This window comes from Astyanax mexicanus, chromosome 11 (genome assembly GCF_023375975.1).
Source record: "Astyanax mexicanus isolate ESR-SI-001 chromosome 11, AstMex3_surface, whole genome shotgun sequence".
Lineage (NCBI taxonomy): Eukaryota > Metazoa > Chordata > Actinopteri > Characiformes > Acestrorhamphidae > Astyanax > Astyanax mexicanus.
In genome coordinates, this window is record NC_064418.1 from 15,220,784 (window position 1) to 15,246,111 (window position 25,328).

The 25,328-nt window shown below is 36.0% G+C and overlaps 1 protein-coding gene across 1 annotated transcript in view; it reads right to left on the bottom strand.

Annotated features, from left to right (window-relative positions):
- LOC125805005 (protein mono-ADP-ribosyltransferase PARP14-like) overlaps positions 1-25,328 on the bottom strand; it is a 30,983-nt gene that overhangs the window by 2,558 nt on the left and 3,097 nt on the right. Inside the window, exons 3-24 of the mRNA XM_049485170.1 lie at positions 23,938-23,977; positions 23,670-23,828; positions 22,126-22,362; positions 19,750-19,986; positions 17,034-18,529; positions 16,809-16,905; positions 15,253-15,357; positions 14,763-14,825; positions 13,553-13,726; positions 13,278-13,444; positions 12,481-12,517; positions 12,285-12,389; positions 12,098-12,160; positions 10,986-11,162; positions 9,609-9,781; positions 8,134-8,219; positions 7,335-7,377; positions 4,934-5,087; positions 4,156-4,282; positions 3,653-3,677; positions 2,093-2,246; positions 402-1,031 (exon numbers count right to left, since the gene is read on the bottom strand). Of these exons, the coding sequence (XP_049341127.1) occupies positions 402-1,031; positions 2,093-2,246; positions 3,653-3,677; positions 4,156-4,282; positions 4,934-5,087; positions 7,335-7,377; positions 8,134-8,219; positions 9,609-9,781; positions 10,986-11,162; positions 12,098-12,160; positions 12,285-12,389; positions 12,481-12,517; positions 13,278-13,444; positions 13,553-13,726; positions 14,763-14,825; positions 15,253-15,357; positions 16,809-16,905; positions 17,034-18,529; positions 19,750-19,986; positions 22,126-22,362; positions 23,670-23,828; positions 23,938-23,977 (4,549 nt within the window). The remainder of the gene's footprint in view (positions 1-401; positions 1,032-2,092; positions 2,247-3,652; positions 3,678-4,155; positions 4,283-4,933; positions 5,088-7,334; positions 7,378-8,133; positions 8,220-9,608; positions 9,782-10,985; positions 11,163-12,097; positions 12,161-12,284; positions 12,390-12,480; positions 12,518-13,277; positions 13,445-13,552; positions 13,727-14,762; positions 14,826-15,252; positions 15,358-16,808; positions 16,906-17,033; positions 18,530-19,749; positions 19,987-22,125; positions 22,363-23,669; positions 23,829-23,937; positions 23,978-25,328) is intronic.

A 25,328-nucleotide genomic window follows, 5' to 3' on the forward strand; every position in this document is an offset into this window, starting at 1 on the left:
GTCAGCAGAGTGGGAAATGTGGGAGAGAGCCAAAAACAGCAGGTTCTTTTTCATTTTTACACTCACAATTTATTAAAGAGGGTTTTCGCATCACATATCATGCTTGGTATCAGTTTACACAGTATTGTTTCTCTATAAAGTTCTACAATCTTTACAAACTGCCTGTTTTCCAGCTGAAAGTTACAAGCTGCACAGGGCTGGGGTTGTAACATTAGCTAAGCTAACTTAGCCTTAGCATTTGTTTGTTTACTAAAACACTGTCTGCGTTTCTTTGCATTCATTTAATTGTGTAAAAAGTAACAAAATAAATGAATACCTATGAAAAAATAGAGAAATGTTTCGTTTTGTTCAGTATCACATCAGTGCATCTCTACCCTGCAACAGTTATTATATTTGGTTACCTGTGTCAGAATCACCAATCAGGGTTCTCCGTATCCTGCAGGGCATCCTCTTTTGGTTCCTTCGTATCAGCTCTTTGAAGTCCACAGTGTAAACCTCCCCTTCTTGCTCATAAGTGAAGACCTGCTCCTTCTTGTGGAAAGCTAATTCCAGCTTATAGCTGATGTCAGAGTCTAGCGGCACCCATGAATCTCCTTCAGCCACCTGCCAGCACAGAGTCTGGCTCAACCTTCTCTTCTCAAACTCATGAGTGTCCCTGTCCTTGGCTTCCTGGATGATGGTGGAGATGTTCAGCACAGCATTCAAAACGTTGTCTTTCTTCCCTGACACGGTCAGTTTTTCTGATGAAACCACCAGTACATGCACCTCGTTTTCCTTGCTTAGCCTGACAATGGCCTCCTTATCTGCGTCTTTAAGGTTGGCCAGATATTTCCCCTGGACATCTTTGCTGGAACATTCCTCTGATATAAGTTCATCCAGGAGCTTCTTGACTTTGGCGAGGCTGTCAGGAGAGGTTCCATACACTTCTACAGTGATTGCAGGGAAGGATATGTTGGCCATCTCTGTTAGAAGGCACAGTGGCTCTCTAGCTGGGCTTTGGTTGCTTTCATTTAATTGTGAAGGCTTGGATGCTAAAGAGGAAATATATGATAGTTGAAGCCAATTACAAAATTCAGCCTGATATATTTATATTTCACTTTCCTTTAAATTCTGCCCTACATTTTGGTAAAGCACATTATGAGTCACTATGTGACAGGTTTTTGGATAGGGATTAAACCTGGACTAAATGTTCCTTTCAATGAAAAAAAATAGAATATCATTGTAAAGTATCAAATATCAAGTTACTTTATTTCAGTAATTTCAAGCCTGTAGTGCTGTAAAATCTTCTGGTAGACACTGCAATGGCTTTGGACCAACACCAGCAGATGACATGATTCTCCAAACCATCACTGATTGTGGAAACTTCACACTAGACCTCAAGCAGCTTGAACTGTGTCTCACCACTCTTCCTCCAGACTTGATTTCAAAATAAAATGCAAAACATGTCATCTGCTGGTGTTGCTCCACTGTGTTATATCAAGGCCAAAGTCAGTGCAGTGTTTTCCCAGAAAATCTTACAGCACTTTATGCTTCCCTCTGCTGACAAATTTTGGCATGTACCAATTGGTCTTATATACACATCAGCTCACAGATGCCTTGCTCTCTCAAGGCTTTGGCAGCTGATGGCAAGCTACATGACCAGGATTCGAACTAGCGATCTTCCAATCACAATGACAGAAATTTGATCGGGAGGCCTTTTTTTTCAACAAATCTGATGTTTTTTTAGATTGTTGTATCTTATTAGATCGTGGTCTGTATCTGACATTTATCTGAAGGTTTATCTATTCATGCAAAGTTTCAGTTTAATCTTTTGCTTTGTTTTAAAAAAAGGTTCTAGAAAGGTTTTGAAACATGTGACGTAATAATGGTTAATTCACATCATTATTAGAATGTTTCTCAGATAGCATTACTAGCCAGACAAATAATAACATATGTTAAAAGTTACATTCCCAAAACTAAAAATTAAAACACTGACACAAGTTACGCTACCATGACGTTACCCAAACGTTTAAAAAAGCAGAGCACTTGACAAAATTAATTTTCTAAGAACTGTAATTCCTGTATTTTTTGACAATTCATTTGAGGATCTCACCTTCTCTCCGTAACTGCTCCATGACGGCCTCCACACCTCCTTTCTTCTCAATGAAGTCATGAATCACATTTGCGGTTTCCATGTCTTTAAGCTGTGCTTCACTGATGTCACACATACTAAAGAAGTTCTTCAGTTCTGGGTCCATGGTGTCCAGCTGTAGATACAGAGAGAAGAGTCAGTCATCGGAAAATAGACTTCTCCAGAGCAGTGTTCTTCAGTCCTGCCCATCACATTTTAGAGGATTATCTGTTTTATGGCTGACACACCATAAACAGTAATATGATAATTCTCATGATTTTCCTTTATAAATCATTGGTTGTTCGGATCAACAATTAAACCTTGAATACAACATATAGCAGATGAACACAGTGATATTTGAGAACTAAAATGAAGTTCATAGGATTAACAGAAAGTGAATAATAATTCTTTAAACAAAATGATACAGGTGCATAAATTTGGGCACCCTTGTCGTTTTATTGATTTTAATATCTTTAGCACTAATTATTGGAAAACAAAATGTGTTTGGTAAACTCATTGACCCTTCACCTACATACACAAGTGAATCCAATTATGAGAAAGGGTTAAGGTGATAATTTTAAGTTTTTCTCCTCTTTGCATCTTCTCTGAAAAGTGGCAACATGGGAGCCCTAAAACACAACGACCTGAAAACAAAGATTGCTCAAAATAATGGTTTAGGGGAAGGATATAAAATGCGCTGAGAGATTTTAGCTGTCAGTTTCCACTGTGAGGAACATAGTGAGGAAATGGAAGAACCACAGGCACAGTTCTACTAAAGGCCCGAAGTGGCAATCTCAGATATGCAGAGGAGAAGGATGGTGAGAACAGTCATAGTCAACCCACAGACCAGCTCCATCATCTTGCTGCAGATGGAGTCACTGTGCATCATTAAACTATTCATCTCACTTTGCACAAGAAAAGGCTGTGTGGGAGAGTAATACAGAAGAAGCCTTTTCTGAGCACACAAGTCGCTTGAGGTAGCAGATTTGGACAAATCGGCTTCATTTTGGAATAAGGTGCTGTGGACTGATAAAACTAAAATTAAGTTATTTGGAGGGCAATATGTATGGCGGAAAAAAAACATAGCATTCCAAGACAAACACTTGCTCCCCACAGTAAAAATTTGTTGGTGGTTCCATCATGCTGAGGGGCGGTGCCAGGCTCTCATTTTAAGCTATAGGAAGCATTTAGAGGCTGTTATTTCTGAAAAAGGAGGATCTACTAAATATTGATGTAATTTTTCTGTTGGGGTGGCCAAATTTATGCACCTGCCTAATTTTGTTTAAATAATTATTGCACACTTTCTGTAAATCCTATAAAATTCATTTCACTTCGCACATATCTCTGTGATCTTCTGCTATATGATATATTTAACTAAAATTGCTGATCTGAACAACCAATGATTTATAAAGGAAAATCCTTAAAATGATCAGGGGTGCCCAAGCTTTTTTTTATACCACTGTAGAGCACTGTGTGTGTGTGTGTGTGTGTGTGTGTGTGTGTGTGTGTATGCATGTGTGATTGCAGTGTTAAGGTACTCACATCTAAGCTTGCATGGCCAACATGCCTGAGTAACACAAAAAAGCAAAAAAATACACATAAAGCAAAGAAATAAATATTATAATTTAAAGATAGATGTGCAAACATTCTGTACAAATGTACAGTACATATTGAGAGAAATAAATATTTGGTGCACAGCCAATTTTGGAAGTTTTCCCATCTACAAAGAATTGAGAGGTCTATATTTTTGTTTTAGGTACACTTCAATTGTGAGAGACAGAAACTTAAAAAAATCCAGAAAATCACATTGTATGATTAAAAAAAATGCATTTTATTGGATGAAATAAGTTATTTGTATCACCTAGCAATCAGCAACAAGTCTGGCTCTCACAGATCTGTTTTTCTGTTTTTCTGTAACAAGCTATCCTATTCTCCACTCAGCAGCTGTATTAACTGCACCTGTTTGAACTCTTCACCCACTCAATCCATCACACTGCATGAATAGTAAATAATATGCAATAAAAAAATAAAAGAGGAACACTTGCTTGAATCTTTCGGGCGATCCAATTGCTTCTTTTGTTAATTTCTTCTTCTGCAGCATCTTCTTCTTCTTCTCTTTTTCCTTCTCATCTTTCTCCTTTTCTTTATCTTTCATCATTTTCATTAGTTTAACTGAGCACAAAGCACATAATACATGCACGTTAACTTGAACCATAAAAGCACACACATGTTTGTATAAAATGTATACTGCCATAATTGCCATCTGTGGAAATGAAGTGGAATTCATTTTCCTTCAGTTAAAATCAGTTTTTAACTATACATATTTTAGAAATTCTTTCATAAGCAGTGGTCTGTGTGCAGCTGTGTGCAGCGAGTATTTGAGTATTTGAGATTTGAGGTAAAGTGTTCCAGACTAGTGCTGAACCAAACCTAGATCATAAAGGAGTGGATCTCAATCCAATCAAGCAGCTTTTCTTTTGATTAAGACATAAATACATGTAGAAAGTCCCACAAACCATCAACAACTGAAGATATAGAAAAGCATCCAAAAGGATGAAACCCAAAAAAATAGCAAATTTCATAGGATATTGTTGCTGAAACCTTTAAATTAAACCTGGAAGTCTATATATTCAACTGAATCTCAGTTGCTTCATTTTAAATCCAGTGAGGTGGCATGCAGAGCTCAAATCCTCAAGCATTAACAGTAACAGTATATGTGTGTGTTCTGTTAGCACTGGGTGTTTCTAAATCACTCATCTCCATATTTAGTTGTCCACATAATTTTAGCCATATTGTGTGCTGCATATTATGTGCTGTTCTTACCTTCTTTGTCAAGTCCTTCCTTGACGGCCTCCAAACCTCCCTTTGTCACAATGAACTCATAAATGACCGAAGATATTCCCTTGTCTTTTAGCTGTGTCTCACTGATGCCACACTCCCCAAACAACCTCTTCAGTTCTGGGTCCAACTTGTCCAGCTGTGGAATATTAGGACATGGTCAGAACATTAATACATATTAACTCTAATGTCTTTACCAAGAAAAAGCAATGGAATATTCCGTATTCTTGCTTGGGTGTTTGTCTGATATTGCTAACCTAGGACAATATTAAAAATGATAATTAATCTGGATATATAACTGGAATGCAAGCAGCTCAGGTAGCTAATCAAAAACATTCAGGGCCCTATCTTACATCCTGTGCAAGGCATATTGCAATGCTTACTGCCATCTTACACTGCATGAACAGTCTATTTTCACACATTGTGCTTCGTGTGCATCGTGTAAATAGCAACAGAACTTGTAAATCTATATCTATATGTCTGTGGTTGTCTGTAAATGAGGTGTGTTCAGGTACATTTCTGCTGTATTGCTATTTTGGCAACGGAAACCACTAAATTTCACATCAACAATAAAGAGAAGGAACGAGCAGGTCAGCTTCCTCTGCTAAGAAGTATTGGACACATCCAGGTAGCTGCCCCCATGAAATAGTAATCTGCTAAAGTCAGAGCACACCTGGCTCTTAAAGGGAATGGAAAGAGACTGATGCCGATTGTTTTATTTCATGTTACGCTCAAAACACAGGCATGATTAATTAAGAGAATTAGGACATCTTTTGTGCATTTCAAGCTGCGCAAGGAGTACTTTTCCCAATGTTACAACAGCAAAGACACACTAACACGCCCTAAATCAAGATGCATAGTGCATGGTTGGTGGCTTTCATATAGATTGCTTAAATAGGAATCTTTATATCTGAAATCCCAAAGTCACACGATTAATATAATTGTGTTTTTATGTGATTGACACCACTAATATGACTATGATTCCACTTTGCCAATCTAACAGAGTTTTTATTTACATTTAAATACCCAGTGTTAAAATATTAAGTCTTAAGAAGAGGAAAAAGTGTGATCACAATAAATCACAGAATCCGGTTACGTTTTTTGTAATTGATTGACGCCACTAATAAAACGCATACACAGAAGGATCAGGCTTTTTTTTGGGTCCAGGGATTCCTGGAAACTGTTGTTTGTAGTTTTGAAGCCTATTCATTTGGTATATTCCCCACAAGATCTATTAGAAGGAGAACTGGTTTATGCTTGTTTGGTAAAAATAGCACTTCCTCGTGTCAAAAGCTGGTTGGTTCACTTTGTAGACATTGCTAGAAGATTGAAAAGAAGTAAACACCAACCTCAACTCTATGAATGCATGCCTGAATAGTAAAAAAAAAAATATTTATACAGTAATGTTGTGTTCCATTTGAGCTTGGATGTCAGAATTTCCTATTTCCAAGTAGGAAATTTTAACCAAAACGCTTCTACAGGTCGGATTTCCTACTCAGAAAATAATGAAAAAAATCAGTCAATATTTACAATGAAGACTTTGAAGATATTTAAGTGCAAAATAATCTCCCTCTATTTGTGCACACACACACACACACACACAAAAACATACACACAAACACTCACACTTACCAACACCTACAAAAATACATATCAAAGCAACACTTGGTATAATTTAGGATTTTTTTTTTCATTATTTTTTTTTCTTTTTTTCCCTTCTTTCCCATGAATTACTTAATTACTCTCTACCAAAATTTAATCTTATTTTCTATACTTACCTATTTCAGTTATTCCCATTATCTTTCTCTTTATTATTTTTTCTTCTTCCTTTTTTGTCTCTTTGTTTATTTTGTCTTTATTTTGTCTCTTTTCTTGATATAATTTGCTTTGTAATTTTTAGGTCAGCAAAGAGCGGCTCCTCCATTAATATAAATGTAAATCACTTTTTACACAATTCTAGCCAAATGTCGCAGGTTTTGATCATTACCACTGACTCCGCTGTCCACTATGCATGATAATGCCTTTTATAACATATTTCCAGTACACATGTGCCACTGTGAATCAAGTAATTTTAAAGAAATTTCCCTTTCAGTTGCACCCACTTAAGCATGTTGGCCTTTGTCCAATTAGCCTCATGCATACCAGTAACCGTATTATATTATCCTTATATATAATTATGTTCAATGCTAATAAAACTCACAATGATTTGAAGTAATTTCCATCACTTCTTTAAAAGGGAAGTATTTTTAATCCAACACTGCTGTTCTTGTATTGCTTTCAGTTTCATAAACAGGTTCTATAACAGGAAACCTGCCTTAGTATTTGCTATCTGTGTGTTTATGTGTGTAATAGTGTATAGGTGTAAGGTGATGTTGAAAGTACTTACATCAAAGCCTGTTTCCGGATCCCAGAACAGCTCAGCCGCATGCCTTTAAAACACACACAGCATTAGGAGTAATACAACCAAGAAAGAAAATGAAACTATTGTTGCCTTTTAGATTTGCTACAGCCAGAGTAAAGAAACATTTAAAAATGAACTTGTTAGATTAGACATTTTAGCAATTTAACTATTGAAACTGATCATTTTAGAGGCCAAACTCTCACCTCCTAATACTTCTTATATCTCCTTAAGATTCCTGTTAACTAAATGCACCACAGAGCACTGCAGAGCATCACAGAAAAAGCAGAGCCCTTAAAAAAATAATTTTATGCAGAAGCAAAGACTGGTGACAACTCTGCATAATGAGAAGAGCCGGCCCTCGGGCCCTCATTTTTTTATGTTACAATAATATATGATGTCCAAATTCCATGAAATACAAAAAGTCCAGTTTTCAAAAGAAACTTTTCTCTGAGAGGAACCTGGACAAGAAGATTTAAGTTTATTGTGAATGAAGCATCCCCAAAACATGATGCTACCACCACCATGCTTAACTTTTGGGATGGAGTTTGTTGAGGAACAGGCAGTTCTGTCTAATCTGACCTCAAAACCTTCTTGCAAAGTTCCCAGCAGCATGCTTTGATGTGTGTTTTATTTTCGGAAGAGTCAACCTCAAGTAACTATTTAAAGCCAATAAAACCCTCTGGACATGGTGCCAATCAATCACAGGGTTACACTGGTTAAATACTTAATTACTATCTGAAATATGTAAAGTATATGATGAAGTATTAAAAAGGTTAGCACTCACCGAAAGGAACCAGATGTTCTCCGCTCTTTTTCTTCAGGAAAATTGGTTGCTTTAATATATTCATCTTCATCCTCATCTCCATCCTCCTGATACAGAGAACAAAAAATTTGCTGTGTTACATTTTACACACAAATGTAGTCCTGACAAGTCCTGACAGGGCAGAAACAGGCAAGCCCTGTGTAGTTAAACCTACACAAATGACATAAATAGACCTCTGTAGGATAGAGGCCTCAAAACAGTTCAGATTTGGGAAGGAAATGAGAAGAATTAGAAACGTGAAAAAACGTGTACTTTTGATAGAGTATAAGAACAAAAAAAAAAAAAGGGACAGCGGCTTATTATTTTTTTCTTCTGAAATCAAGGGTATTAAATAAAGATTGTGCCACTTTTGTTGGAGTAACTGTCTCTACTGTCCACAAAACACTTTGTACTACATTATATAGAACACAACTGTGAAGACATGCATTTAGTGATGAGGTCAAGCACCACTAAAGCAGCTAAACATATTAATTATAGGAGGCATCCATAAACATTTTGTAGGGGTAGAGTATCCCGATTCTTAATAGGCTTGGAGGGGTAGGGTAAAGTGTTAGGGTTACATGGCCCTTCAAATGGAGATTTTTCATAGGCACACTCCAAATCACAATTTGTCCTTGTTTGTCTTTGCATTGGTATAGAGCATTGGATGATGTGTGGAGTGTCCAACATTTTTGAGCAATAGCTGCTTTATCCAGCAACTGCTCTATACACACACAGTACTGGAGAACAATGCAGAGAAGGGGATCCATGCGTAGACTGTGCTAGTGAGTGAGATAGAATGTTGGGCCCCCCATTCATTTTAATAGGGAAAATTTGTACGACAATTGTATGAAAACCGTACATCATATTGATTTAGCAAAATTTGATCTTCGGATCTCAAATAATTTGTTGTACATTGGCATACGATTTTCCTCCCATCATTCTTAATAGCCAAAAAAATCTGACATGTATGAAGTTTTTGTGAAAACCGCACGACCAATTAAAAAGCTGTATACAAGCCACCATGACACATTTTACAGATGGAACTGTATCTCGATATCTCGAAAACTGTGGCGCAACTTGACCGGATAAAAAAACGGGTGAAATAATACTGCAATCACAATAATTATTTGCTGCATTAACTGTCTGCTTTTTGAAGACATATGATGCCCTAAAACAAACTAAAGTGCAGCAGCTAGGTTGCTGAACTTTAGCGTTCCACTGCTATCCCATCAACCCGGCAGGTTTGCCTACAGTTTCTTAAGGGTTGTTCCAATTCTTAGACGGAGGATTTCACCTCTTCCTCTGGTAACTCTGTTCCATGCGCAAGTGTTACACTCAAAAACAAGGGATAGGGGTATGAACTAGAAATGGAATTGGGCCATAGTGTATTTAAGTACTGTACATTGAATACAATGGATGTTTTGTATGCTTTGTATGGTTAAGTGGCATCCTACCTGGATGTCTGCAGCCCACACTGTGAGACCTCGCTGGAAATCTTGTAGGACTTCATCCCGGTCAACAACAACATAGATGTGTTTAAGAGCAGAAGACGACTGCAGAGATAAATGACCTTCAAACGCCTGCAGCATGGCATTCATGGCATCCACTCCCTTTATGCCACCCGCACCTTTAGCAGAGAGAAACTGGTTCAGTGACAAATCTCTGTGCAATCATGTATTATTCATAAGTGGAAAGGAGTGCTCATCATTAATATGGTCAGAGATAGATAGCAAATGATGAAGTATATGTACTTCAGTTCTTAAGTAGATTGTTTAAAGTACTTTAGTGAAGTAAAATACTTTATTTCAGTATTTCTGTCACTTAATCATTTTTCTAGCAAACAGTTTGTTTACCACCGGTTTCTTAAAACGTTCTTTTGAACTTTTAATTACAGTCTGTTTAAATTTGCTGTATAAAAGGCAAAGACCAAAATAGAATTTCTATGATTTTGTAGCTTGTAGTTCATCTGTAATTAAAAAAACAAAACTTTGTATCACTTTTTAACACAATAAATATGTAAAATTAAGAAATTAGAAACTATTTTTAAAGAAATACTCATACTTTTTACACTAAGTACATTTAAGGGTGCACGTTTATACTTTTCTTGGGCAAAAATACACTACACTGGGCTTGTAGATCAGAAAAATATTCCGCTTTGTGTGATGTATTTGAAGGTGGGAGGGACTTCAAGTGTTTTAGAAGGACACGAAACCCCCTGATTGTAGCTGACTCCACTTGGGAGGGGCACTGGGTGATGTATGGGTTTAGAAGCAGAGCAAAAAGAGGAGCTGACTGGAAATTTAATAAAAAAAAATTTAATCAGGATTGGTCCGTTTCATTACTTCTAAGAAACACATTTCAGCTATTAATGGAAAAATATGGTGTAGGTGGGCTGTTTTCAGGGAACTGGCTACTGCAAGAAGGAAGTTGGATAGCTAATATGGGGGAAATTAAATATAAGATTTATGAGAGTTTGTAATATCACTCAAAGAGACAATAATGATGGCTTTTACAATAACAAAATGGCAAAATCACACAACACTAAAATTAAGTTTACAGACACTTTAGTAAGCTCTACAGTGGGTAACAAAAATGAAACGGCTGTATTTACTGGGCTCTATATTACTGGCTATGTACTGTAAACAGTCAGTATTTTTTAAACATGTTTATGGGAGCTTCACAAGGCTTCTCTAAATCATTCACATAATACATGCTGGAAATTGAGAAGACAGAAGGCAGACAATAAATACAAAACAACACAGAAGAAATAGCATATTAAATGCTATCTTTTAGCTGGAACACTCTTAAAATGTTAAACTTAAAATCCATACCGGTGCCGATAGCCGGGAAGGAGATGGTGGTGATTTTGTTCTGCTCGCACTGTTCTAGGACTTTCTTGACCCGTGACTGAACTTTAGATGCAGAGTTTGTCCCCAGCATGTGAATGATGAAATTACATTTCAGGTTTCCAGCTCTGGTCACAGCCACCGTATTATCTTCCAGTGGTTCTGTAAAGAAGTAGAATAAAAGACAGTTGTTGCATGTTTTCATACTTTTTTTTAAACCTTTGATGCCCAAAAGCTTTAATTTTCTATATTTTTTCAATAAACAAATTTGATCATTCAGTATTTAAGGTATTCCTTAATTACCTTGTTTTTGAATATTGTACATCCTTATTTTATTGTTTTCCTTTTTTCCTTTTTATATCAATACCCCTCTAATGCACACATGGGACAAAAATGACCCATTTTCATGTTCTATGTTAATTCATGTATTGCTGAGGATTTATTTAGCACAAATCTTTTATTTTCCTTTATTACTTAAGTAAAAAGCTTTTGTATTTTTACATCAGGATTACACACACACGGGTAAGACACCACCCACATTTAGCATTTCATTATGTCATTTATGACGAATGTTGCACATTAGAGGGAGTGTGCTGATGTTGCAAATCAAAGTGTTAAGTTAAATCTCATATTTTCTTCTCAAAGGCAAAGGTGTAAAGTAAAGTACTGACATTCATTACTCTGATAAAAATACATAAATACTAAGGTTTCAATATTTCCATAGAACTTTAATCATCAACTTCAGCTTTTTAAAAGTATTACATGGTCCTCAAAGAAGTTATTTGGCACAGAGTGTCATAACTTTCAAATTTTCTATTAATGATATTTTACAGATGATGTTAAAAACTAAAAACTATGTGTTTAGTTATTTTCCCTATATTTCTCAGTATGGTTTAAATAAAGATGAAATGTCCAGATGTACAGTATATGTATGTGTATGTATATTATGTATATAATATGTTCAAAAATATAGTTTTTTTTTTATTTGGTCTCGTTCCTTTTCACAGGATGGTATCAATCCTTAAATGTTCTGATCAAATATCAGCAGTTTCTTAATTTTTGTTGAATGAACATAAAACAGTTTAATGAACACCTACGGAGTTTGCGGCACTCCTTTTCAAGAGTGGATCCAGCTGCTCTGAAAATAGCCCCCGACACACCTGAGACAAAACAGAGCTGAGTTACTTAACAAACCAGAATTTATTCCTTCTATTTTCTTTACAATAAGATTTACATAATAATCAGTTAGTATAGCTGAATGAGGTAAATATAGAGTAAACTGACCTGCTTTTAAGTTTATATCTTTGTTGGTTGGGTTCACAATAGCTTGTGTTGTTTCAGTGGTGATGTCGCCTTTTTTAATCTCGATTTTGGTGTCCTTAATTGTTACTGTGTTGGGAAGAAAATAACATTTACATTATAAAACAATCTAGATTAGAAAAAGTGTTTTTCTTTTGGTTGATATAATCTTGATTCTAACCTTGATTTGTAAGGTTCGGCATTGCCCCTGCCAAGGACTGCAATGACAATAGGAACATAAGAAAAAATATCAACATATGACTTTTAAACACAAAAGATACAAAAGCATGTGTCCATGTGTGCAAGATGTCAGTAATCTGTTACCATAATCCATATTTACTGAGAATTTTTTTGTCAAAATGTCATTGTTATGTAAAAATATATCAGTGGATTTCTATTTGTCCATTCATTCCACATTCCACATTCAAATTATACAGTATCAGTCACCAGTTTTGACACACCTTCTTAATGTATTTCTTTATTTCTCTATTTAATTTATTTTCTATGTTTCAAAATATTGTTAAAGACATGAAAATAATTCAGGGATACATATGGAATTAACTGATAACCAAAAAAAATGTGTTTGGTCTCCCTGACCTAAACCTGATCAACTAAGATGGTGATTTGAGGTGATTTGGGAGGAGCTGGAGCTTCACAGAGTGAAGGAAAAGCAGCAACTATTGTTCAGCACCTCCAGAAACTCCTTCCATCAAGATGCTGAGAAAACTATACCAGGTGATTCTCCCTCATAAAGACACTGAGCTTAAAATTTTTTTCAACACGTTTTGTTTACAGAATACTTCCACATGTGTTCCTGTACAGCTATAGTATATTTACTATTTATTCAAATCATAAAAATCAAATTCAAATAAAAAAAAATATCAAAAACACTAAATGTGTGGAGGTGTTCCCAAACTGTTGACTGGTACTGTATATTACAAATAAAAAAAATAAAAGACATTAAATGACTTATGAAACCTGTCTGTTCTTCTTCCTGAAGTAATCCCGATAGGCATCCCAAATGATCTCTTCAAATGCGACCACAGTGATCTTTTTAAGCCCAGATGAATTCAGGTAAAGCAGATGGTTCTCCAGGGCAGTGAAGATGCCAGTGATGGATTCATACGCTGAAATCCCTCCCCGTCCTGTAGGATTGCAGCGCATGTCATGTCAATGGTCATTCAAATACATGAATATTTGAAACTCTATTTTTTACCCTCAGCCCAGTCGATAGTGATCAGTTGGGGTCTCACCTGTGCCGATCGCAGGGATGGTCACTGTGGCAACCTTTGTAGTTTCACATAACTGCAGAACCTTGCCAATGGAGTCTGTGATATCTGATGCATTACTGGGCCCGAAGATGTGAGCGATGAACTTACAGGACAGGTTTCCTCCAGTCGTGAAGGTCACCTCACCTGGTATAGGACCTGAGAAGAACAGAGCCATGCTGCATATTAAAGGATTGCACCTATGTATTATTTAGGAAGATTTGAGTCTACTGTGAAGAGAAATCAAAGTTTGAAACATTTGACCTCAGTTCTCTTTGTTATACAAAGAAAACAGTACAACAAAACACCACAGGCCCTATCATACACCCTGCGCAAGGTGTTGCGATGCTCGTAGCTATCTTACACCCCATCAACAGTCTATTTTCATGCCTTGCGCCAGGTGTATTCAGGTAAAAAAACAACACGTACACCCCCGCTCTTTAAACACACACGCATACACACTGCACAGCGCAAACCTGCGTTTCATTTTTTTTTTTTTTTTAACATTGACCCTTTGGCCTCATATGGAGACACTGCCCATACTGTCTCATGGTCATGTGGCAACACTTCTGATCCCAAATGGCAAGAATATTTATGTGTTAAATAAATAATGTTAAAATAAACTTCTGTCCTCATATGATGTTTGTTAGATCTTACTAATCTCAAATAGCTAGGAGAAATTAAAAATGCACACCAAGCAAAAATCCAGCTCTCAGGAGGTTAATTAACAGTTAACACTTAACACCTAAAAGTTTAGGATTGCCACAAGTGTGCCACACCTTGATTTCTGTCTCTCAATGTCATCCTTAAATGAATCACCATTACTACATTATAACATACTGGGTGAACTGGTTATTTTTCTGAACCCTGGACCTCATAATGATTATTAGGAATATTAGGAATATGAGCTTTCTTAAAAAAGTCCTTGCAAAGAAAAGTCCTAAAAAAGTCTATAACTGCGCCAACTGATAACGGCAGAGTCTATGACTGAAGTGAATATTCGATAACTTAAACAACACAAATTACATTTAGGAACAATAGGTCTCAGTCATCAATACCTTTCTAACAATCTTTTCTTGACAAAAAGTATTGTATATGTCAGACTCATGATATGTTATTATAATAATGGATCCTATTGTTTTTGCAAACTGAACCAATTCCAAATAAGACATCCTTGGTAAATAACTTTGATTACCATTCTGTATGTATTCTTTCTCAATGGATTTCCCTGCTGCTTTGAAGATTGCTCCACAAACCCCTATTGAACAAAAAAAAGCAAAGAAAACATTGCTTACCACATTAGCAGACTCTAATCTAATCTAAGAGTAATCTGGAAAATGTGTTGGATGTAACTGTTCTCTGCATTTTGACAGCATATTATAAATGAACAAAAATGAACAAACAATGTAATCAAACACAGAATTTTACAAAGTAAATTATTTGCATGAAAAGTACTCTTCCACATGTCTTGTGCAATTACACATTCTCACCAGAGAGGTCTCCAAATCCCCCAAAACTTACAGACCGTCACTTTAAATTTTACAGATACAGATATTTTGACCAGAGATTACTAAACTTTTATTTAAGTTATCAGATATGTTATCGTTTATGAAAATAAATCAGTATTTTTTTTTTTTACATCATATAAAATGTTAAAAATATATATTAGGGTTAAAATGATTTACCATAGGAAAGGTTTAAATCCCAGTTGTTAGAATTTACAATAACATCCGCCGTCTCTTTGGTGATGTCGCCTCTTTTAAGACAAACTTGCAGTCCATAAAGGTCCACTGAAACCCACATATATAAAATGTAAAGACAAGTGGCAAATTCAAGCTTGGAACAGCATGTTACAAAAGAACATTGATTAAACATTGCTTAAAACAGAATTTACATTGATTAATAAAGATAAAATACAAAGTAAAGGAAAGCATGGGACACAACATTACCTCTATATCTAATTTTTAGATTTTTAGAACAACTATCTTTGAAAATCCCCAAACCTACCAAGATGTGGAGTTAACAGACTTAAGAATTAGTTGTAATAGTACCCAATAAATCTAAAAATATATCTAAATTTAATTAATAAATATTGTGGTGTCCATGCCTCAATGGCTCAGAACCCGACTATGTGAAAACTGTGCAGTATTTTAGCCTGGCTAGCTCTCTAACTGAGTTAGTTATTTACAATCAAATTTAAAATGTATTTTTTTTTTATTCATCTGAACACAGAACAGTTATCTATTTGACCTCAGTCCATTTTAAATGTGTTTTGGCCCAAATAAGACATTTGGCTCAAGAAATATGGCTTATTTTTAGCATAATTTAGCTTTAACTTGCATTTGTTCAAAGACACTAATTTCTGCAAGTGTTCCTAAACCCATGCAGCGATTTACAGTACAGAATCTGTACAGCCTGTTTTTAATGCAGTTCCACCTGAGGACCTGAAGATCACCAGCATCCAGTACTGACTGTCGGCCTTGTTCTTTGCATCCAGTGATTTGTCTACAATCTTTGAATCTTTTGATGATATTATCTTCTGTATTTAGTGGGAAATCTAAAGTTATTGCAATCTTATTTTGAGGTACATCTTTCTGAAATTATTTCACGTTTTACTGGTTCCGGAATTTCAGCCTATCCTTGCTTCTAAGAGACTCCGGGCCCTATTTTAGCGATCTGTAGGCCAGCCATCAATGTACATTTAACTGTTGATATCTGCCTGGGTTGTATTCAGTCATTGGCGCATCTTTGTTTTCCATTGCCAAGATAGCAAGACGCCAGATATTTACTTAAACACACCTCATTTCGAGACCACCATGCCAATTGGCATAGATATGTTCACAAGCAGTGTTGCTATTTAAATATTAGAGGTGGAAGGCATCAAAATAGACTTTTGGAGGGGTTTAAGATCATGCAATGCCAGAGGGTGTATGATAGGGCCCTCAGTCTCTCTAAAATGCTCTTCTTTTTATAAACAGTCATGTGAGTTACTTAGCAAGTTTCTATTATTGGTGCATTTTTTACTAGTACCACTTATTTTTTCAGCCTTTTGATACCACATCCCAACTTTTTTAAGATATGTTGCTGCCATCAAGTTCTAAAAGAGTATTCTAAAAATGGTCCTGTATTACAGCAATCAAGATCACTTTAATCTGTATAACTAAACAAAGACTTGCTACATGCTACATTTCAACCTGTGTTAGGTTGTGCCCCACACTCTACCATACTAATAAGCAATTACCTGATGTCTCTGATTTGTACTTAGGCTTCATATATGGCATGGAGACTTTAGTAGGCGTGCCTGCAGGGCTAATAGGCGTAACAGCACTGTAAAAACCCTGTCAGGACAGAGTAGGAAGAGTACCAGTTTACAACAGCACAATATGGGCACTCTTTCAGAAACAGTACACATGGGTTAAAAACCTGCATGACTAGACTGTTGAGGGCTTAAAGGAAAGAAACTTACCTGTTCTGCTACAAGGCTGTTGAATTCCTCAAACACCTTTATGTCAGATTCCACCACAAATATGTTCTTCACATTCTTCTGGGCATTTTGATGATCACCGATAAACTGTACTATTGCTTCTCTGATTGCTGTGCAACTCTGTTTGACTGGAAACTGGAAAGTTCCAGAACCTAGTACAGGCATTGCTATAGATTCACAGCTCTGTTCTTCTGCTTTGTGGAGACTTTTAACTATGGCCGTTTTCAAGTAGTGAGGACCCAGAGGTTGACAACCTTGGGGCAACACTGCGTAAATTAGCGTCTTGGCACTAAGTTGACCTGACTTACTAGGAATGACCTCTCCAGCCAGTAAAGCTTGCTTCTCTCTCTGCGCTCTGTAAAAGACCTCTTGAATCTGAGAACCTCCAACTTTCAGGAACTCTTGGGCTGTTGGGTTGTCAAAAGTCAGGTTTGTAGTCATTGGACAGACCAATGCATCAGCAGTCCAATGATGCAAGTCCCCCTGAGTAATTGTTAAAGTGATGCAGTTGTTGATGTTGCATTGGAAAGTCTTGGGCGGACCACAGGTCTTGTTCAGTTGCTCAAAGTACAATTTGCAATTCCACTCTTTGGCTTTAGCCTGAAGAATGGCTTCATTCTTTTTCAGGACTTTTGATTCACCTGGTTTCGAGTAAGTGAGTTTTTCCATGACAATGGATGGTAAATGCTTCTTCACCAGACTGACTGCATCTTGGATTTTTTCCTTTGCTGCTGTAACTTTCAGACAAGGTGTACTCTGTGCATCGCAAGAATATGCTAAGATAATCCCAAGCTGTCTGAATTCTGGAATCCCTGAAACGTTCATAACAGACTGGATGAACTCCATTTCCCGCACAGATTTGAGAGGGATGCTGTTTGTTGAGGTCTCCCATGTTGAGGTGTTTCTTTCCTTGATTTGGTTTGTAGTCGCTCCCTTTACAATGTTCTTGATCTTTTCAGAACGGACATTTACCAACTCAGTCAGGCCAACAATTACTATCTTAGACTCAGACTGCAGGAAAAAGGTGTCAGCCTCAGCAGTGACAAGTGCAAGACAAGTGTTTTCTACACTTTTCCACACCGTGACTTCAACAGGCAACTTGACTGCGCTGTACTTCTTCAGAAATTCTTGGGCTGCTCTTCTCACGTTCTTCTCCCAAGTTGGTCCAATATACAATGCAGCTAAAGACTCTTTCTCCACATCCATCTCCACAACGAGCTTCCTCTGCAAAGTGGTCTCCTCAAGAACAACACTGGCACGTACCAAATTCAGTTGATTCTGAAGGTCCTTTCTGCACTGTTGGTTGTTTACGATAAAATTGAGGACTTCCACATCAACAGGAATGGTGATGGTGGTTTGTATTCCAGACAAAGTAGGAATTTGTCCAGTCAGAGCCTTCTTAAAATTTGAGTAAAACAAAAGAACAGTAAGATCTACACCACTGAGATTATGCTTCTGTTCCAGTACTCGATATGCAGCTAAAAAAGAGAAAACATTTTAAGTTGTACTTGGTATCTGAATAAATGGTTTCAAATGAAAACTTGCTAGATCAGTAGTTTCAGTAGTAACAGCTTATATTTTCATTGGTAAGATGAAATTGCACATAACAAACTAGCCTCTTTTACATTTGTAATAAAGAGTTACTTAATTTATTCCAGTTATTTCATGTATTTAAAGTTACCAGTAAAAAGTTTGAATCACATTAAATTTGTTAGCTTTGCTATGGTGAGTTAGCATCCTTATCAGTCATATATAAATACTGTAAATTTGTACCTAAAACATTATTAAAATTGTGAACATTTCCTAAAACTATCTTTATAACTAACATAGTACTTAATTTAATTTGTAAAGTTAAGTTTATTCCGACCAATCTGCCACTCAATCTGTCTTGAGACAAATACTTATGAAGTTAAAGGAGTCAAAACTAAGATGTTAAAGACATACATGAGGTCTATTGAAGCTCAAGCTCTTTCGCAAATGATTGTTTTTACTGTGGCAAATCTATACTGCAAAAAATCTATTGGCAAAAAACTAGACCAAATATTCGTAAATTAAAACATATATGCTTCTTTGAAGCAAAAAAAATATGCCACTAGGTTAAGATTTCTTTAAAAAAGCAATCACAAATTTTCAAAATGAGTGATGTAAGACTTCTCTACTGAAGTTAGAGTTTTTCTGCTTATTTAGACTTCAAATTACTTAAAATAAAAAATAAGATGAACAAGACTGATTAAGATAATTAAGCAAAATTAAAATACGCAAAATAATTGAATACACTTACAATGCTTAGTAAGACAAAAAAGTCCTATCAGAGAAGAAAATGAGATTTATTGACCTAAAATGCGAAACTTTTACTTGCTAAGATTGAGTTTTTTGCAGTGTAAGCACAATGCAAGACTTTATTGAGATATATAGTAAACCTCAAGAGGAGATGCATGTAAGATTACTGAGCTCCTTATGTCAGGAAACACATTTGAGCAGAAGGAGATTTATGCTAAAGGTTCTTTCCATCTGATCTCAATGTCTTCTAGCAGAAACTACAGATAAATTGAGGAGATCTCCTTTTTGATTCTTCTTTCCTCTGGATACCTTTTATACATTCTGTTACTCTTCTCAACACTTAATTAGTAGTATACTATGATTATACATTTGGTCAAAAGATTAAAGAATTAAAATGAGAAATCAATGAAGAACCTACCATGGCAGTTCTTAAAGGTTATAATCACAGTCTTCTGTTTGTTGATCCAGAACACAGATTGTATATCTCCTCCTCCACTCTTTGTGATGCTGCTGAAGTGGCCAGTGAGAATGTCTTCTCCAATCTGACTCAGGTCCCCTACTACCAGGACTGAATCTGTGAGCTCCAACTGGGAGGCTTTAATATCGTTGCCCTGCAGTTTCCTGTTAGCGCATTTGGTCAAAAAGCTGTTGACATCTAGAAACATAGTACTAATGATCAGAAAGGTGCATTTTATTTAATAAGCACAATTAGATTTATAGTTTTATGTTAATGCTAAAAACACACAGATTAAGCACAACATTATGCACTCCAAAACAATACATTGGCAAAAACTAGAAGAAATAAAAAATTATATATATATATATACAGTTGTGGTCAAAAGTTTACATACACTTGTAAAAAAACATAATGTTATGGCTGTCTTGAGTTTTCAATAAGTTCTACAACTCTTATTTTTCTGTGATAGAGTGATCGGAACACATACATGTTTGTCACAAAAAACAGTAATAAAATTTGGTTCTTTCATAAATTTATTATGGGTCTGCTGAAAATGTCACCAAATCTGCTGGGTCAAAAATATACATACAGCAACATTAGTATTTGGTTATGTCCCTTGGCCATTTTCACGGCAACTAGGCGCTTTTGGTAGCCATCCACAAGCTCCTGGCAAGCTTCAGGTCGAATGTTTGACCACTCTTCTTGACAGAATTGGTGCAGTTCAGCTAAATGTGATGGTTTTCTTGCATGAACCCGTTTCTTTAGCACTGTCCACATGTTCTCAATGGGGTTTAAGTCAGGACTTTGGGAAGGCCATTCTAAAACCTTAATTCTAGCCTGGTTTAGCCATTCCTTTACCACTTTTGATGTGTGTTTTGGGTCATTGTCTTGTTGGAACACCCAACTGCGCCCAAGACCCAACCTTCGGGCTGATGGTTTTAAGTTTTCCTGCAGAATTTGGAGGTAATCCTCCTTCTTCATTATCCCATTTACTTTCTGCAAAGAACCAGTTCCACTGGCAGCAAAACATCCCCAGAGCATAATACTACCACCACCATGCTTGACAGTAGGCATGGTGTTCCTGGGATTAAAGGCCTCACCTTTTCTCCTCCAAACATATTGCTGGGTGTTGTGGCCAAACAGCTCAATTTTTGTTTCGTCTGACCAGAGAACTTTCCTCCAGAAGGTTTTATCTTTGTCCATGTGATCAGCAGCAAACTTCAGCCGAGTCTTAAGGTGCCTTTTCTGGAGCAAGGGCTTCTTTCTTGCACGGCAGCCTCTCAGTCCATGGCGATGTAAAACACGCTTGACTGTGGAGACTGACACCTGTGTTCCATCAGCTTCCAAATCCTTGCAGACCTGCTTCTTGGTGATTCTTGGTTGACTCTTGACCATCCTGACCAATCTCCTCTCGGCAGCATGTGATAGCTTGCGTTTTCTTCCTGATCGTGGCAGTGACACAACTGTTCCATGCACTTTATACTTGCGTATAATTGTCTGCACAGTTGCTCTTGGGACCTGTAGCTGCTTTGAAATGGCTCCAAGTGACTTCCCTGACTTGTTCAAGTCAATAATTCGCTTTTTCAGATCCACACTGAGTTCCTTTGACTTTCCCATTGTAGCTTTTGTAGCTGAGTCTAATCACTGGGTCAAATGAGCCCTATTTAAATGGGCTCATGAGAAGTCAACAGCTGTAGTCAATCAGAATCACTTACAAGAAGTGAAGAGGCCATGACATGAAGCTAATTTGATTGACACAACTCGCTACATCACCAAAATTGACAAATTTTGTTGCTGTATGTATATTTTTGACCCAGCAGATTTGGTGACATTTTCAGCAGACCCATAATAAATTTATGAAAGAACCAAATTTTATGACTGTTTTTTGTGACAAACATGTATGTGTTCCGATCACTCTATCACAGAAAAATAAGAGTTGTAGAACTTATTGAAAACTCAAGACAGCCATAACATTATGTTTTTTTACAAGTGTATGTAAACTTTTGACCACAACTGTATATATATATATATATATATATATATATATATATATATATATATATATATATATATATATAAATAACACTAATCCATTTATCTCAACAACTTGAGCGTTTTTACCTGAAAAAAGCACCACATGTAATTTGAACAGATGCAAATAAACATACATACAGTAAAACATAACAAGGAATTCCATCAACAAAAAACAAAACAAAAAAGCAGCACTGCTGAGACGCTTGGCAAAGCTACTAAAAAAAAGTTACTAATGTGTGTAGAAAGATGTGTGTAAATAATGTCCTGCTTTTAAAGTAAGCATAAAGTAAGCATTTTACTCACCAATGTCTTTATTGAAGGTGACCACAATCCTGCTCTCATCTACAAATTCCCAGGAATGCTCTGTTTTTTTGCTGCAGTTGTTAATGAGTAGTGAAATGTATTTGTAATTGCAGGTGTCTTTAAACCCGGTTAAGATGAAACGTCTGGGGTCCAGCTTCTCCACCACACTTTCGTCTTCATACAGGTCCACAGAAATACCAAAGTCATGTTCCTTCACAGCAAGAATTTTCAATAAATCTATGAAACAATGCAAACACATAAGTTATAATGATTATTTAAAAGAGATATTAAAAACAATTTTTTGAAATTTAAAACAAGCATTTTCATTTCCATTGCATCACTGAAAAAAGTCACTATATTTTCCACTTATTATCTGCAACAGTTTTAACAGAATAGTAAAATGTATTTTACTATTGCATTGTAGATAAATAATCTGAACTATGAAGAAAAAATATGGAATTATTAAGTAAACAATATACTTTTTTATGTTAGATTCTTTTTTTTTTTTTCTTTTTTTTTAGAACTTTTGCTTAGATGACAGCTTTGCACATTTTTAGCTTTCTGAGGTTGTCATCTGGAATGGTTTTTAGTTAACAGCTGTGAAATTTAATTACTTGTATTTCTTCTACTCTTAATGTGTTTGAGAGCATCAGTTCTGTTGTGAAAAGCTAGAAAAGAACTTTAAAATTGCACAGTAATTATGCAATAAACTGGCTCTCATCAGGACCACCCCAGAAAAGGAAGACCAAGAGCTACCCCTGTTGCACAAGATAAGTTCATCAGAGTTATTAACCTCAGAAACTGCTGCGAGTTAACAGCACCCCAGATAAGAGCCACCTAAATGCTTCAATGAGTATTTTGGTTTGTTTAACACTTTTAAGTTACTACATGAATCTTTTGTGTGTTGCTTCATAGTCTGTATGGCTTCAGTATTTATGTACTGAATGTACTGTAATGTAGGAAAAAAACACATTATATGAGAAGGTGTGTCCAAACCTTTGACTGGTACTGATCATGGTCTGTCCAAAATGGCAAAAACCTTCTTCACTTTTAGTAAAAGTTAATGTAACAATTTTATCCCCAATCATTTTGGAACATTTTAATTAGTTCATTCATTATAGAATTAGGATTCAGTGGTATCAGATCCAGATATAAATACCTGGAAATAAAAGCTGAAATATTGATATTTTTTCTCGTATTCATATTTCATATAATTCTTATAATAAATAGCACAAATTTGTATTAATGCTTGTGCATGTTCTATGTATTTAGTTTATTTAATTTGTATTTACTATTTTTTTGGTCTTGTATTGTGGATGTGTTTGTTATTCATTTTTTATGGTGAAATGTTTTGGTGGGACAAAAAGTTTTGATTATATTAATAGAAACTGTGTCTTGAAATTCAGCTGATTTTTAAAAGTGTTTTGGGTTAGAGTTAAAATTAGGACACAGTTTATTTTAAGGAGCAGGGTAAAAAAAAGGATTTCATACCTAAATAAATAAATAAATAAATAAAACTACAACTAATAATGAGAATAATTTACCTGAGTGATTTGGAACATTCAGTATCCACATGTTCTCCTTATGTTCTTGTACTTCAACTTGCTCTGAGAACTGCTCAAAATACATGGTGAGTATGTCTTTATCCACGGTATCACTGCTGCTGATTATCAGGCTTTGACATCTCACATTTGCTTTAACCTCTGTTACAGAAAACATCACAATGTCATGTTCAGATTAGAATCTTTCTGGTGAAGTTATTTGAATGAGAAAAGGTTTTTACTGACTAACAAATGAAGAATAAAGAATTACCTTTAGGGATTTCATTTTCAACGTCCTCCACCTGTTTTCCCTGCAAAGTAAAGAGAAAACAGAGAACATCATCAGACATTTAAAACAAAGTAATATGCTTGATTTAATAACATCAATTACCACAAACTCCCTTTATTATTTTAATAATGTAATAATTATTAAAATGAGTCCAGCATCATATGTCTCACTTATGTCTCAGTTTACTTCCATTTCACAAAGCGTCTGTCAGGGTTCTTGCACTTTGCATTTTAAAAGTCAAATTTAATACTTTTTAAGACCTTTTCTAGACCGCAATAAATATAATTTAAGACCCAAAAACATAGTCATACTTTCTTTGGTTAAAAATAATTTGTTTTGTTGGAAATCAAAACTTAACGCAGTTTACTCACCACTGGTTCTCTCCCCTCTAACATAGCTAACTCGCTGCTAACATTACTATGCTAGCTAGCTCTCTGTTAACCTAACTCGCTGATAATGTTAGTATGTTAGCTAACTCGTCGCTAATGTTATTATGTTAGCATATTAGCTAGTTCGCCACCAACGTTACTATGTTAGCTAGATCTAACCTTAGTTCTCTCCCCAGTAATGTAGCAACATCACTTGCTGCTAACGTTAGTATGTTAGCTAGCTCTCCTACAACCTTAGTTCACTCCCCAGTAATGTAGCTAACTTACATAACTCACTGCTAACGTTAGTATGTTAGCTAGCTCTCCTCTAACCTTAGTTCTCTGCTAATGTTAAACCTTAGTTCTCTTTCCGGTAATGTTAGCTGAAACTCACAGCTAAAGTTGTGAGTTGTGTTAGCTAGCTTTCCGCTAACCTTAGTTCTCTCCCCTCTAATCTAGCTAACTCACCGCTAATGTTATTATGTTAGCATGTTAGCCAGCTTTCCGCCAATGTTACGATGTTAGCTAGCTCTCCGTTAACCTTAGTTCTCTCCCCGATAATGTAGCTAACTCACCGCTAATGTTACTATGTTAGCTAGCTCTCTGTTAACCATAGTTCTCTCCTGGTAATGTAGCTAACTCACGATAATGTTACTATGTTAGTATGTTAGCTAACTCACCGCTAATGTTACTATGTTAGTATGTTAGCTAACTCACCGCTAATGTTACTATGTTAGCTAGCTCTCTGTTAACCATAGTTCTCTCCCCGGTAATGTAGCTAACTCACTGATAAGGTTACTATGTTAGTATGTTAGCTAACTCACCGCTTATGTTATGTTAGCATGTTAGCTAACTCACCGATAAGGTTACTATGTTTGCTAGCTCTCTGTTAACCATAGTTCTCTCCCCGGTAATGTAGCTAACTCACTGATAATGTTACTATGTTAGTATGTTAGCTAACTCACCGCTAATGTTAGCTAGCTCTCTGTTAACCATAGTTCTCTC